The sequence below is a fragment of the Rattus norvegicus genome, chromosome 3, assembly GCF_021556685.1.
Source record: "Rattus norvegicus strain SHRSP/BbbUtx chromosome 3, alternate assembly SHRSP_T2T, whole genome shotgun sequence".
NCBI lineage: Eukaryota > Metazoa > Chordata > Mammalia > Rodentia > Muridae > Rattus > Rattus norvegicus.
Window position 1 is genome coordinate 8,345,981 of NC_141536.1, and position 12,659 is coordinate 8,358,639.

Below are 12,659 nucleotides of genomic sequence, written 5' to 3' on the forward strand. Positions count from 1 at the left end.
TCTAGTTAGCCTGGAATTTGAAACATAGGCCAGGCTGGTCTTGAACTTACATCGATCCTTCTGCCCCAGCTTCTTCTTGGTTTCTGGGATACAGACTTGATATTTTCCAATTGTTTTGTGACCTGCTCTTGGCTCCAGCTCTCTTCCGCCTTTCTAGTTTATAAATCCAACCCCTTCAGCAGGGCTCATGGGACACTTGCTCCACTTTTATGAAGAGAAGGCTGGCCTGGTTCAGTAATTGCGAAGTAATTAGCATCTTTAAACTAAAGCTGTCTTTTATCACCATTTTGCAAAGTGTATATATGGGCAGCACTGGGGCACAGGGGAAGGCGGTTAGCCTCCGTATTCCCTGGGAATGAAAATGCTAAGTTCAACAAGCCCCTCACCAAGGGGTCAGCTGCTGCCTTCCTAATCACCCCAAATGAGAGTTACAGAGAGAGGCGTGTCTGTCCATGGGCAGAAATCGGAAAAGACTGGCTCTCAGGAGAAGTTGCTGACCGTGGGGGCTGTGGATCCTTCCCTATGCCTTGGTCCCAGTCAGCGGTGGTGGCCGCAGGACTGACCGCACGTGCATACCGGAGAGGGATGGGGACCGATCCATCAACGTCTTTTACCCTTGAAAAGGTGGAAGAAATGCGCAAGCGCAGGCGGGGGCCCTACAGGTCTTCAGCGCCAGCCCTGCCCCGGTGTTCCGTGCTCGGTCCGGGTTGCTGTAGCGGTCCGCAGAGACCGCAGGGGGCGAGGTCCCCAGCGGAAGGGCTAGAGTAGATGTGGGGCCGCGCGCCGGTCCTCCCACGCGCGTGCACGCCCCTCCGGTTTGTCTTCGTGCGCGCACGCGCGAAGCCCCTCCTGTCCATCTTGCCGCGCGTGCACGCCCCTCCTCCCGGCCATCTCCCTGCGCGTGCGTCTCAGTTGGTCCTCAGAAAGGCACGCGCCTCGCCTTAAACGTGGGCCCAGGACGCGCGGCCCGCATGGAGAGCGAGCGGCGGCCGCTGCGGGCCTGGCCGGGCTGGGGCTGAGGCCGAGCCAGCCGCGGGCTTCCGCAGCCCGGGCCGGAGCCCATCATGCGGCGGCTGCGGCGCTTGGTGCACCTAGTGCTCCTCTGCCCTTTCTCCAAGGGCCTGCAGGTAAGCGGCAGCCGGCCAGGTGCTGCCACACGGGGAGGGGCAGGGCGTGGGACAGCGAGGGTCGATGGGTGCACGCGGGCGCATCGAAGTCCTTTCTTCCCTTTGCTACTTCAAAAAAAAAATTCCGGGATAGCAAACTTGGGACATATCCAGCCCCTGGCCAGTCCTTGAGACAGCTGGAACTAGGGGCTATGGTGACCTTGGGCCAGTGGAGGACCAGCTCCTATCTGCAGAAGAGGCCCCTCCGCTCATGCTTTGAGGTGATGGGGTCAGGCCACTGGGCTCCAGCCTCTGGTTGCCCGGGTCCTCAGAGCCCGTATTCACCAGTCCGGCAGAGGTCTCTCTGCAGGGCCGTCCCGAGGATGCTGGAGGATGCTTGAGGATGCCGGAGGATGCCTTTGTCCCGGGGCCTGGCCTGCCTTAGACTGTTTTAGATAAAGGGTGATGACTGAAGCCTTTTGGATGCAGAGCTCTTCCAGGCCCAGATGCCCTTGTCTGCCCTCTTCCAGAGGCCTTAGCTTGCTTGTGCTATGATCCATGCTCAGTTCTGGGTTGGGTGTGACCTGAGGTGTATGGGGGACCCTTCTTGTGCCAGGAGATGGGGTGTATCCAAACCCCTAGCACTGAAGGATAGATAGGCCCTGACTCAGCAGTGGGTGGACCCAGGAGTGGCAGGAGAGGAGTTTTGGACAGTTCCTAGTGGGGCTGGCTCAGAGAGACACTCACTAAGTGTCTGCCTCAGCTTCCCTGACTGGGAAACACTGGGGCACCTGGCGCATGGCCTGGGTTTCCTGGGCAGAGAGTTCACTGTGCAGTTACTACCCCTGTAACAACCTTCTCACCTTCCCTGGAGCTGGACTGTTCAGCCCTGACAATTACGGGCCTAGGGCCTGCCAACCTGTACCCCACTAAGGAGCAGAAACCTGTGCGAGCTTTTGAGTACCTCTGTGGTAAGACCTACCCTGGGGTAAGGATCTGCAAAGGCTCAGGGATCCTGGAGAAGAGCTGGGTTACACAAAGGCCAGGTAAACCATCTGGGTCACCTGCTGTCTCCCGTCCTGGCCCTTTGCTCTAGGAGTGGCTGGAAACCCTTTGATTTTGCTCACAGCAACAGTGTCCCCTGCAGTTTCTCGGTCTTCCTGTTTTCGTTTTGGACAAATACGCAAGGAACGGCTGAGTGCCAGGCCAAGAGGGTCCCAGGGGATGTCCACAGAGCCATGCCCCAGAGTAGGAGGTATCTCCTAGAAGAACCTTCTGGAAGAATGTTCTAGAAGAGCTGAGCATTGTTCCTGTGGAAGAGGTTCCTTTTGTTCTAGCCCCGAGGGAACTGGGTTAAACTTGAGCTCAGCATGACTCCCAGGTCCAAAAGTGGGATGCTGGCTGGTTCTCTTCTCAGACTCTGGCCGCTGGTACACAGGAGGCCACAGGAAATGTTTGACTTCAGTAGTAGTTCCAACTCTAGGGTTGTTGTGTCGGTCATTCAGGCCACTTAGGGGCAGGGAAAAGCTTTTCCTGTGGTGGACTTCCTTTGTAACTTTGTAGCCCTCAGGGTAGGAAAGTGGCCAGGTCCCTGCAGGAGTCCTCTCTGCCATAACTGTGATTCCAGCCCCTCAACAGGACCCTCCCTGGGTTATGCTCATCTTAGGTGAAAAGTCTGAACAAAGACTTCCAATCCCTGAATAGGGACATCCACCAGTCCCTGACCAGGAAAGCCCACCAGTCAAACCCTGAGCTGCCCCAAGCCCAGGACTTGAAATCCTAACAATTCTCAGTCTGGAAATCTTCCCCCTGGAAAGCTCCACCCCAAAGACCCCCTATATAAGCATTATGCTTTGTCTAGTTCCCTGCTATCTGTTTTCTCCGGAGCACAGGCAGCCACTCCTGGATTTGTCCCTCTTCTCCCTGGTCCCTCCAATAAATCTCTTTTATAAGATTTGCTTCCTGGTGTGGCTCTCTCATTGGAAGATGACAAGCAATAAAGAGAAGGGAAGGGAAGGAGCGGCTGGGGATCCCCTCCCCTGGATCTGCACTGCCTCTTCTGAGGAGGCTTCCTCTCAGAACTGTGTGGTTCCTGGGCTTCTGAGTCCCAGAACATTTTCCCACCTGAGCAGAAAGGCCAACATGCTGCCCCACAAGTCTGGCCTTCCTTTTCACTCTGCTGCCTGGTCTCTGTGGCTGATCAAGGATATCTAGCCCCATGTGACAAGCTACTTGGAAGCCCAGTCCCTTCCCCGAAGGGACTGCCATTGTCCAGGGTAGGCAGGGGGGAGGGAGGTGGCATCCAGCTGTCTCTGGCTGTCAACTTTGGACACTGCTTGGAGTACTTGGTGGAAGCCAGTGTCCTTAGCACCTAGACCAGACCTCTTCCTACCCACTAGTGCTCTTCTTACCTGTCAGCTGGGAAAATCAAGGCGGAGGGGTGAGACTGACAGGCTGACCTGGCACATCCACAGAAGTAAAGGTCTTAGGCTCACCCTCGTCAAGAGTTGTGAAGCTGGGACTATCCACTTTTCTTTTTTTTTCCTGGTTTCTATCTTAAAAATGTTTTTCAGACTTATGAGTATTTTAGCTGAATGTATATATGTATATCATGAGTGTGTCTGGTGTTGGAGGAGGTTGGAAGGAGGCATTAGGTCTCCTGGAACTGGAGTTACAGATGGCTGAGTGGGTGCTGGGAACCAGGCTGGTTTCTTCCTATAAGAGCCCCACTGGTAAGACTACAGAAGTGTGTCCACCACACACATAGCTTTTTGTTTGTTTGAGACAGGGTTTCACTGTGTAGCCTTTGTTGTCCTGGAACTCACTCCATAGAGCAGGCTGGCCTCGAACTCAAGAGATCCATCTGCCTCTGCCTCCTGAGTGCTGGGATTAAAGGCATGTGCTACCACTGCTGGCTTTTTGTTGTTTTGAGGCAAGGCTTCTCTGTGTAGACCTGGAGCTCGCTCTGTAGACTAGGCCAGCCTTGAACTCACAGAGATCTGCCTGCCTTTGCCTCCCAAGTGCTGGAATCTAAAGGTAGGGGGACACCACCACCTGATACACACCAACTTTTTAAAAGAAATTGTGGCCAAATGCATAGCCTGAAATATCCTATCCTGTTCATCTCTACTTGGACATATGTCGCAGTATGCATTGACACTCACGTGGAGACACTGGCACGGTCCATCACAGAAGGCTCACCTTCCCACCCCGACTGTTCCTACAGCCCACCCTGCCCCTGACACTCACCGTTTGCCTCTATGCATCTGAGGACTCTGGGGAACTGAGTCTCACAGGAGGTGTCCTTCTGTGACATCATCCCGGGGGTGGCAGGTGCCTCACTTACTTCCTGCTGAGGTTGAGTGGGGTCTCTATCTCGTGGATGGATTCTGGCTGTTGACCCTTGCTGTGACTGTGGGTGCATGACCCCATGTCTTTCACTGCTTCCCAGGGTGCAGGAGGGTTGTTGGGCCCTGACCCTTCATATTCCTTTTCCTGCTCAAGGGGACCAGTGGGAAAAAGGGTCATGTCTGTGGAGTGGCTGAACTAGCCTCAGGCTGATGGCTCAGCTGCTCAGCTGTAAAAGGTATTTCCATTCAGCTTAGGCTTCTCCTCGCTTTGAACCGTCTACCTGTCCCTGACGGAGAGCCCATGGCTGCAGACCCTGGCATGTGCACAATATGGTTGAGTGCTGAGCTGGACGGCTCTCAGCCCTGGAGGTGGTGAATGCTACCTGGGTTGAAAGGCTGTGAAAGGTCCAAAGGCCACACTTGGCTGTGGGTGAAGAGGGTCCACAGATGGGCACCTCCTCACCCAGTCCCTCTCTCACAGGGCCGGCTCCCAGGCCTCAGGGTCAAGTATGTCTTGCTGGTCTGGCTGGGCATCTTCGTGGGCAGCTGGATGGTCTATGTGCACTACTCGTCCTATTCAGAGCTCTGCCGAGGGCACGTCTGTCAGGTGGTGATCGTAAGTCTGCCTGGGCCCTGAGCCCTGACCCTCGCTCGTGGGGTCCACAGAGATTTGGTGGGGAGGTGGGCTTGGAGGTGGGGGGAGTAGAGAGGGCTGGGAGGTCAAGGGGAGAGAATTGGCTGCTGCACATTCTCAGGGTGAACTTAAATGTTGAAACATGGCTTGTTTTGCAGAGAGACTAGAATGGCCTGGAGAGGGCTGCCTGGCCAGTCCTGAAAGCAGGTTGTGAGGCGGAGTGTGTTGTGTCCTCTCTAGGGAGCTGTTGTTGAAGTGTGGATGTCCTGTGAGTGCATGTGTGGGGGTACATGCTTGCACGATAGTGCCTGTGTGAGTGTGCCCACTCTGTTCCTTGTGATTGGTGATGGGAGCCAGACAGGAGACAGTGCCTTCTTCACCCCTTGGTTGTAGTCTCAGGTCCTAGACAGGCTTTCAGCAGGTGGGAACTACTCAGTGCATCCCCACTCTGGCCCACTCTTCAGATGGAGAAACTGAGGCTTAGAGACTGGGAACAGCAGGAGTCCTGAGGACAGCTGAACGTACCTCAGTTTGTGTGTGTGTGTGTGTGTGTGTGTGTGTGTATACGTACACGTGTACATGTACGTGGATTCTGGGGTTAGTACTGAAGCCATTAGACTTGGTGGCAAGCTTTTTTCCTCTTGAACTCCGTCCTTTCTGTCACCTTGGAACGCTGGACAGGGTTAGTAGGCTCTCGCCTCTCCGTCTGTTGAGTCCAGGGTAGCAGGGCCCTCCCATCCCCCAGAGTCCTATGACTGGTGTTGATGGGGTCTTGGCAGAGGCCTGTACTGGAGGGCTTGCCCACAGGGTGGCGGGATGACGCCACCTGTTTCCATCTCTATCTGATGAACCGGTTTCTTGTGGCCGTAGGACACAGGCCTTTGTGGGTCACATGGCTGAGTCAGTGCTTCTGACTGGCTCAGTTTCTTGGTGAAGGTGGGGGTGGTATTGGGTACTTTTTTTTTTTTTTTTTTTTTTTTTACCCCCTTTTCAACAAGCCTGGCTCTGACTAACACCAGGCTCTATGGCAACCAGTGATGTATATCCAGGAATTTACCCAAGTGAGAGCTAGGCTCTTCACCCTTAGACTAGGGACTGGGTAGTGCTGATTTAATCTGATGAGAGGCTCTCCTTGAACCTTTGGCTAATGAGATAGCCTGGGGCAAGTCTGGCAGGAAGTTAACCCCCCCCCCCCCCCCCCCGCAGTTGTGGGCCCCTGGATGCCATTTCTTTAGGGATGGTGACAGATAAGCCTGGCAGTGACTAGCAACTGAAGGATTGGACAGGCCGTTTGAGGTACTGGGTCTCCTTGGTTGGTGGCTCTGAGTCCAGATGGACCCTGAGGTAGACATCAAGGCCTGGCCCTACCATGGGCTACTTCTGCCTTAGCCAACAGGGCAGGCTTAACAGGACAGAGGTCAGAGTGGATTTGAATGTGCTGGATAGAGAATGTGGACAATTCTCAGGAGTGCCCTGAGCGGCCTCAAGAGTTCCCAGCCATGCTGGGTCCAGAGCTTGGACAGCCTCATTCTATGGGGGACCAGGGATGGGCGGCTTAGGTGCCCAAAGGGTGCTGCTCACTGGGGAAAGCCTGAGGCTTAGTCATTGGGCACGATCAGGGTCCCGTGTGGGACTTGTGGCTTTCATCTGACCCTGACCACAGCTCTGCTGCTGAGGACCCAGCTGGGCTGCAGTGAGAATCCTGTTAGGGGGAACCTGCCTGTGGTCCTGGCTACCTGTTTACTCATGGCAGTGTCCGGCGGCACCCTTCTCTGGGGAGACAAGCCATTTCCAGCAGCCTCTACATGCTTCAGGACAGGGACCCATCCATGTCAGTGCTGCTGTTGGTTTCCCCTCCTCCCTTTGCTTGTCTTTCCTTCCTGGGGGTTCCTAAAGGAGTGTGGCTAGGCTGGGTAGGGCTGTGACCATGCTCTAAGCCATACCCTGGTCCTGTCTCCTCAGTGTGACCAGTACCAGAAAGGCATCATCTCGGGCTCTGTCTGCCAGGACCTGTGTGAGCTGCAGAAGGTGGAGTGGAGGACCTGCCTGTCTTCAGCCCCAGGCCAGCAGGTGTGCGGCTGCGCATGGGGGGTGGACTGGCGTGGATTGCTGCCTGTGTATGCTGGGCATCTAAGGGCAATATTTCTGTGACCTCTTCCAGGTGTACAGTGGGCTCTGGCAAGACAAAGAGGTGACCATCAAATGTGGCATTGAAGAGGCGCTGAACTCCAAGGCCTGGCCAGATGCAGTCCCGAGGCGGGAGCTGGTGCTGTTTGACAAGCCCACCAGGGGCACCTCCATCAAGGAGTTTCGGGAGATGACCCTCAGCTTCCTGAAGGTTAGTGGGCAAACCTTTACTGTAGTCCACAGCAGGGGATGTCTACAAAGACCTGGGCAGGAGGCAGGCAGGGAAGCATCGTCCCAGGGCTTGTGGGAACAAACTGGCAGCATGGTGAGGGCTCAGGAGTTTGAGGACTCCACATCCAGTGTAGTTAAAGTAGGGACTAGGAGATGGGAACAAGGGTCAAATCTAGTGCTGTGGCCTGTGTGCACAGCTCAGAGAAGAGCTGGTGTGTATGGTACAGGCAGCACTCCTTGATTTTCTAGAGACCAGGCTAGACCAGAGTGCTCTTCCAGCTGAGGTATGCTTCTCTGCTTTCCTTTTGGTCTCAAATGGCAGGCTAACTTAGGAGACCTGCCCTCCCTGCCAGCACTGGTTGACCAGATACTTCTTATGGCGGACTTCAACAAGGACAGCAGGGTATCCCTGGCGGAAGCCAAGTCTGTGTGGGCCCTGCTGCAGCGCAATGAGTTCCTGCTGCTGTTGTCCCTTCAGGAGAAGGAGCATGCTTCCCGGCTGCTGGGCTACTGCGGGGACCTCTACCTTACTGAGAGCATCCCTCACGGCTCCTGGCACGGGGCAGTGTTGCTGCCTGCCTTGCGCCCCCTTCTACCATCTGTGCTGCACAGGGCTCTCCAGCAGTGGTTTGGACCTGCATGGCCATGGCGTGCAAAGATCGCCATTGGCCTGTTGGAATTTGTAGAGGAGCTCTTCCATGGTTCCTATGGTACCTTCTACATGTGTGAGACTACACTTGCCAATGTGGGGTACACAGCCACCTACGACTTCAAGATGGCTGACCTGCAGCAGGTGGCCCCAGAGGCCACTGTGCGTCGCTTCCTTCAGGGCCGCCACTGTGAGCAGAGCTCTGACTGCATCTATGGGCGAGACTGCAGGGCGCCATGTGACAAGCTCATGAGGCAGTGCAAGGGTGACCTCATCCAGCCCAACTTGGCCAAGGTGTGCGAGCTGCTGAGGGACTATCTGCTGCCCGGAGCCCCTGCGGACCTTTATGAGGAGCTGGGCAAACAGCTTCGCACATGCACCACACTGAGTGGACTGGCCAGCCAGGTTGAGGCTCACCATTCTCTGGTGCTTAGCCACCTTAAGACCTTACTCTGGAGGGAGATCTCCAACACCAACTACTCTTAAGGCTGCAGGCTCCGGCCACTTGGGCTCTGCTGTGGGTGGAACTCCCACAGGCTATCTACCCCTCTGCAATCAAGTCTCCCCACTCATCCCAGCTCAGCAGGAGTCCCTGTCAGAGGCTGGCCCACTGGGGCCATTCCTCTGAATATGTAAATAAATGGCTCTTATGTGACACTTGGTATAGTGTGGTCAGCTGCTAAGAAGGGTGACTGTAGAGCTCTGGTCTGGGCACCAATGAAAGGACATAAAGTCATGGTCTTTAATGCTAACCTTTGTTTTCTAGAAATTCTGCACTATCCCAAGGACCCAACCTGTGGACCTATGCATTTCTGCCACAGGCATCATGCTCTACCAAGGAGCAATATCTGCTATGGCACACAACAGCAGCCCCAGTCTGGGCTCCAGACACTTTAGCTGAGCAGCATTTCTGTAGTGCTGTCCTTGTGCCTCACCCCCCTCCCACCAGTCTCCTGGCTTAGGGGAAATGTTTGCCCACAGTATGCAGAAAGCTTAGCTCCTGTTAAAAGCCAGTTCCAGCCCAAACTAAACCTCAAATCTTACCATTCACTCTGGCATGCTTTATTTTCCAGGGGAGATAGACGAGAAGAAACTTAATAGCAAAGGAAGATTCCAGCCGTAAAAATTGACAAGTTTATTTATGTCACAGCATCTACTACAGCCAGTTCCCCTCCTAGATCACTCTTTCTCCTTCTTAGTTTTTCAAGACAGGGTTTATTTGTTTAATAGTTCTGGCCATCCTGGAACTTGCTTTGTAGACCAGGCTGGCCTTCAACTATAGGGAGGGACCACTATCACCCCCCCCAACTCATTTTTTCTTTTTTTTCGGAGCTGGGGACTGAACCCAGGGCCTTGCCAGGCAAGCGCTCTACCACTGAGCTAAATCCCCAACCCCCCCAACTCATAATTATATCTTTTAAGACCGTGTACAGTCAGGTAGAGATGTTGAGTTTTAGAGGTTCCCCATCTCCAGTGCCACTACCACACACAGACCAGTCAAACCCAGGCCAACCCAAATCCAGTCCACAACTTAAGACATAGGCTGGCTACCAGAGTTAAGTTCAGAGCTGCCCAAAGCCATATGGGGAGTTCTGTAGGACACTGGTGAGGTCAGAGGACATACCTCAGGCCCACGGCCTAAAATCATATCTGCACTCATCCCGATCAGCCATCTTGGCCAATAAGTAGGCCCCCTTCCTTCTTCCTGGCTTCTGGATCTGGAAGATGAAGAAAGGACGGATAATTTCTTGTATTTTCCCAGCTTCTCAGAAGGTCTCCTAGAAAACTCACACACACCTCCAAAGTTCTGTCTTGCTAAAATGCTGACCATGTGACCCTTTGGTGAGCCCTAGAGGCTTGGCATCTGGCCAACAGCAAAGCCAAACCCCAGTGCCATTCCACTGTGGCTCTGCAAAATGTCAGGCTACAAACCATTCTTAGTGCTCACTGGCTTCTGAACACTGAGCGTAGAAATAGCCACTTGCTCTTTGCCCCAATGTCACAGGCAAAGCCGAGCCAGGCCTGTGGTGCTGTTCTAGGACAGCATCTTCAAGGCAGCCACGTACATCCCATCTGAGCACGCTCCAGTGGGTCCAGCCCACCTCTTACCTCAACTGAGTCATTGCTGGGCAGTTAGCACAAGCAGAGTTTAGTCACCAACCTTCCTGTATCAAAGAAAACAATGTAGACCCTCTTAATCCATGCGCTGCACCACCACTGTTAGCTGTCCCACTATACTCCCATATTCTGAAGTCACGGTGCAACATGAACCTATTACCAGGCACTACTTCCCTCCCCATTATCAGTTTCGCTTGCCTGTGGTACCAGGGATGGAGACTCCAGCCCTGCTATTGTGAAGGCCACAGAACGTGCAGTCTGCCTTTCTGGCACCAGCCAGCAAGCAGCGGAGATATCTAGTTTGAAAACCCATCTTCTCACATCAACATAGCCGGCCAAGCACTTCAGAGCTTTAGCTAGTAACTCCACTCATCTCCTCAAAGGAAAGCTTTGGGGCTATACTGGCTGTTTCTGTGCCAACTTGGAACAAGTTCCAGTCATCAGACTCAGCTTAGGAAATGCCTACGGGTGAGCCCAGCTGTAAGGCATTTTCTCAATTAGTGACCAGCCCATTGTGGGCGGTGCCATTCCTGGGTCGGTGGCGGAGCACGCCTTTAAAACCAGGCAGAGGTCAAAGCCCAATCCCTTGATTGGAGTTGGAGTGGTGGTTCAGAGCACTGAAGGCGGAGTTCAATTCCCAGCAACCACGCGGTAGTTTATAATAGGCTCTGATGGCCTCTTCTGGAACAGTTGTACAGGCAGAGCAGCACTCCTACGGTCTCTGCACCAGCTACCTCCAGGTTCCTGCCTTGGCTTCCTTTGGCAATAAACAGCAACGTGTAAGTGTAAGCTGAATAAACCCTTTCCTCCCTAACTTGCTTCTTGGTAATGGCGTTTCACAGCAATAAAAACCCCTAACTAATCCACTGTTGTTACTTGAGACAGTCTCTTGACCCAAACTGTGTCCCAGGATCTTTTGAGGGTTACTGGTTCCACGATTTCCAACAGACCAAATTATCTGAAACTTCTCTTTACAGACGGGCCCCTCTATTGGGTATATGCAGAACCATCAAATGACCTAAGCCAGCCATCAACCGGGGGCGACAATCCCACCTCCAGCTTTAGGGAGCATTGTCAGGCTACAAATCATTCAGATGTTCACCGGTCAGAACACTGAGCGTAGACATAGCCTCTCTCCTCTCCGCCACCTACTGACACAAATGTGACACAGCCGCCACACCTGCAACGCCTCTAGGGGCAGGGTCTTGAACCAAGTGCCTGGTACCACACCACGACCGTTAATCCGAAACTTCGTAACTTTAAGTCAACTTACCCAAAAGTTCAACACATCCTCCCGGGAGGGCGCTTACTTTCAGCAGACAAACTTCCTAGAGAAGGAAAGGAAGGGAACGATCATTCTGCACACACCTCGGCAACATCACATTGGGAGACTGCACCAGGCCTGTATTTTATTCCTACTCCAATGAGTCCACAGGTTTGTTGTCCTTGCTAGGGCTTTCTACAAATAAATTTGCGCCGCTTTCTCCTGTCTCTCCAACTCTGCGGCATTACGCTAAACAGGAAGGGGGCACCCCTCTAGAGCCCCACCCAGGGCTTCCCGCGTACTAGCCCAGACAGGACCCTCGGCTTTCACTCCTGGGACTTCTGGGGGCCGTCCACCCGGCCCTCGGGCACATCATGAACTATCCTTCCCCTTACCACATGACTAGTCTGCTGCACGTATTAGGGCTACTAAACCCTCAGAAGGAAAGCACGGTGCGTCTTTGTTACGATCGTCAGTACGAGACGCAATCTTCCCGGTGGCCGGCCAAGGGCTATGTAGGGTCATCCGCGGCGCCCCAGGCCAACAACGGAAGCAATAACGATAGGAACCTACACACCACACCGTCATGGCCGCTGAGAGGCCGAGCAGCCCCACGCCACGTCCTTTATAGAAGCGACTACGGCAGCCTGCGAGGGACTCTCGCTGTCCTCCAAGTGCAGCGCCCTCTAGTGACCCCTTTGTTCCTCGCCGGCGCGTCATAGGCCAGTCCTCCAGAAGCTCAAGGACTTCTGTATTGCCTTGCCAAGTGGATCTGAGAGACTAATTTCGAGTGTTGACAAGCGCACAAGACTTTTCAAACGACCCATGAAGTCCTGCGCCTCCTTACGAAACTCCCTGTTTTTTGTTTTTTGTTTTTTTTTGTTTTTGGTGGGGGCAGCGCTGCTTTCCAAGTTCTTAGTGATACCAAAGCTTCCACACAAAGAGGGAGGACAAACTTTGGCTGACCAGTATTTAGGAGCCAAGGAGGTGACCATTTGTGTCCCTTTTACGAGCAAGCTTTGGGGATGAGTCAGTAAAGAGCTACGGAGTGTTCATGTATTTCAGATGCTTCTATCTTGGCCCACCTGGGGGGCTTGTCTGTGGATCTGAGGTGCACAGCAGCTTCTTGAAGGAAGCCTGTTCTCTGCTTCAGGATCGTGCTTAAAGGCAGATAATACAC

At 53.8% G+C, this 12,659-nt stretch overlaps 1 protein-coding gene, 1 long non-coding RNA gene and 2 other non-coding genes across 7 annotated transcripts; 1 reads left to right on the top strand and 3 right to left on the bottom strand.

The window, feature by feature from the left end:
• Positions 1–921: 921 nt before the first annotated feature.
• Positions 922–8,752, top strand: Dipk1b (divergent protein kinase domain 1B). Of its 4 annotated transcripts, none has more exons than XM_087652954.1 (5): positions 922–1,127; positions 4,938–5,072; positions 7,053–7,160; positions 7,252–7,428; positions 7,927–8,752. In XM_087652954.1, the coding sequence occupies exons 1-5, from the start codon at positions 1,065–1,067 to the stop codon at positions 8,581–8,583; spliced, it is 1,140 nt and encodes a 379-aa protein (XP_087509080.1). In that variant the 5' UTR covers positions 922–1,064; the 3' UTR covers positions 8,584–8,752.
• Positions 8,753–9,208: 456 nt separating this feature from the next.
• Snhg7 (small nucleolar RNA host gene 7) lies at positions 9,209–12,079 on the bottom strand. The gene is given in 4 exon segments (NR_202094.1): positions 9,209–9,815; positions 10,207–10,262; positions 11,489–11,543; positions 11,875–12,079. It is a non-coding gene; the product is annotated as a small nucleolar RNA host gene 7 (long non-coding RNA).
• Positions 10,012–10,142, bottom strand: LOC120102017 (small nucleolar RNA SNORA43). Its single transcript, XR_015685119.1, has one exon. It is a non-coding gene; the product is annotated as a small nucleolar RNA SNORA43 (small nucleolar RNA).
• Positions 11,286–11,417, bottom strand: LOC134478804 (small nucleolar RNA SNORA17). Its single transcript, XR_015685145.1, has one exon. It is a non-coding gene; the product is annotated as a small nucleolar RNA SNORA17 (small nucleolar RNA).
• Positions 12,080–12,659: the final 580 nt, after the last annotated feature.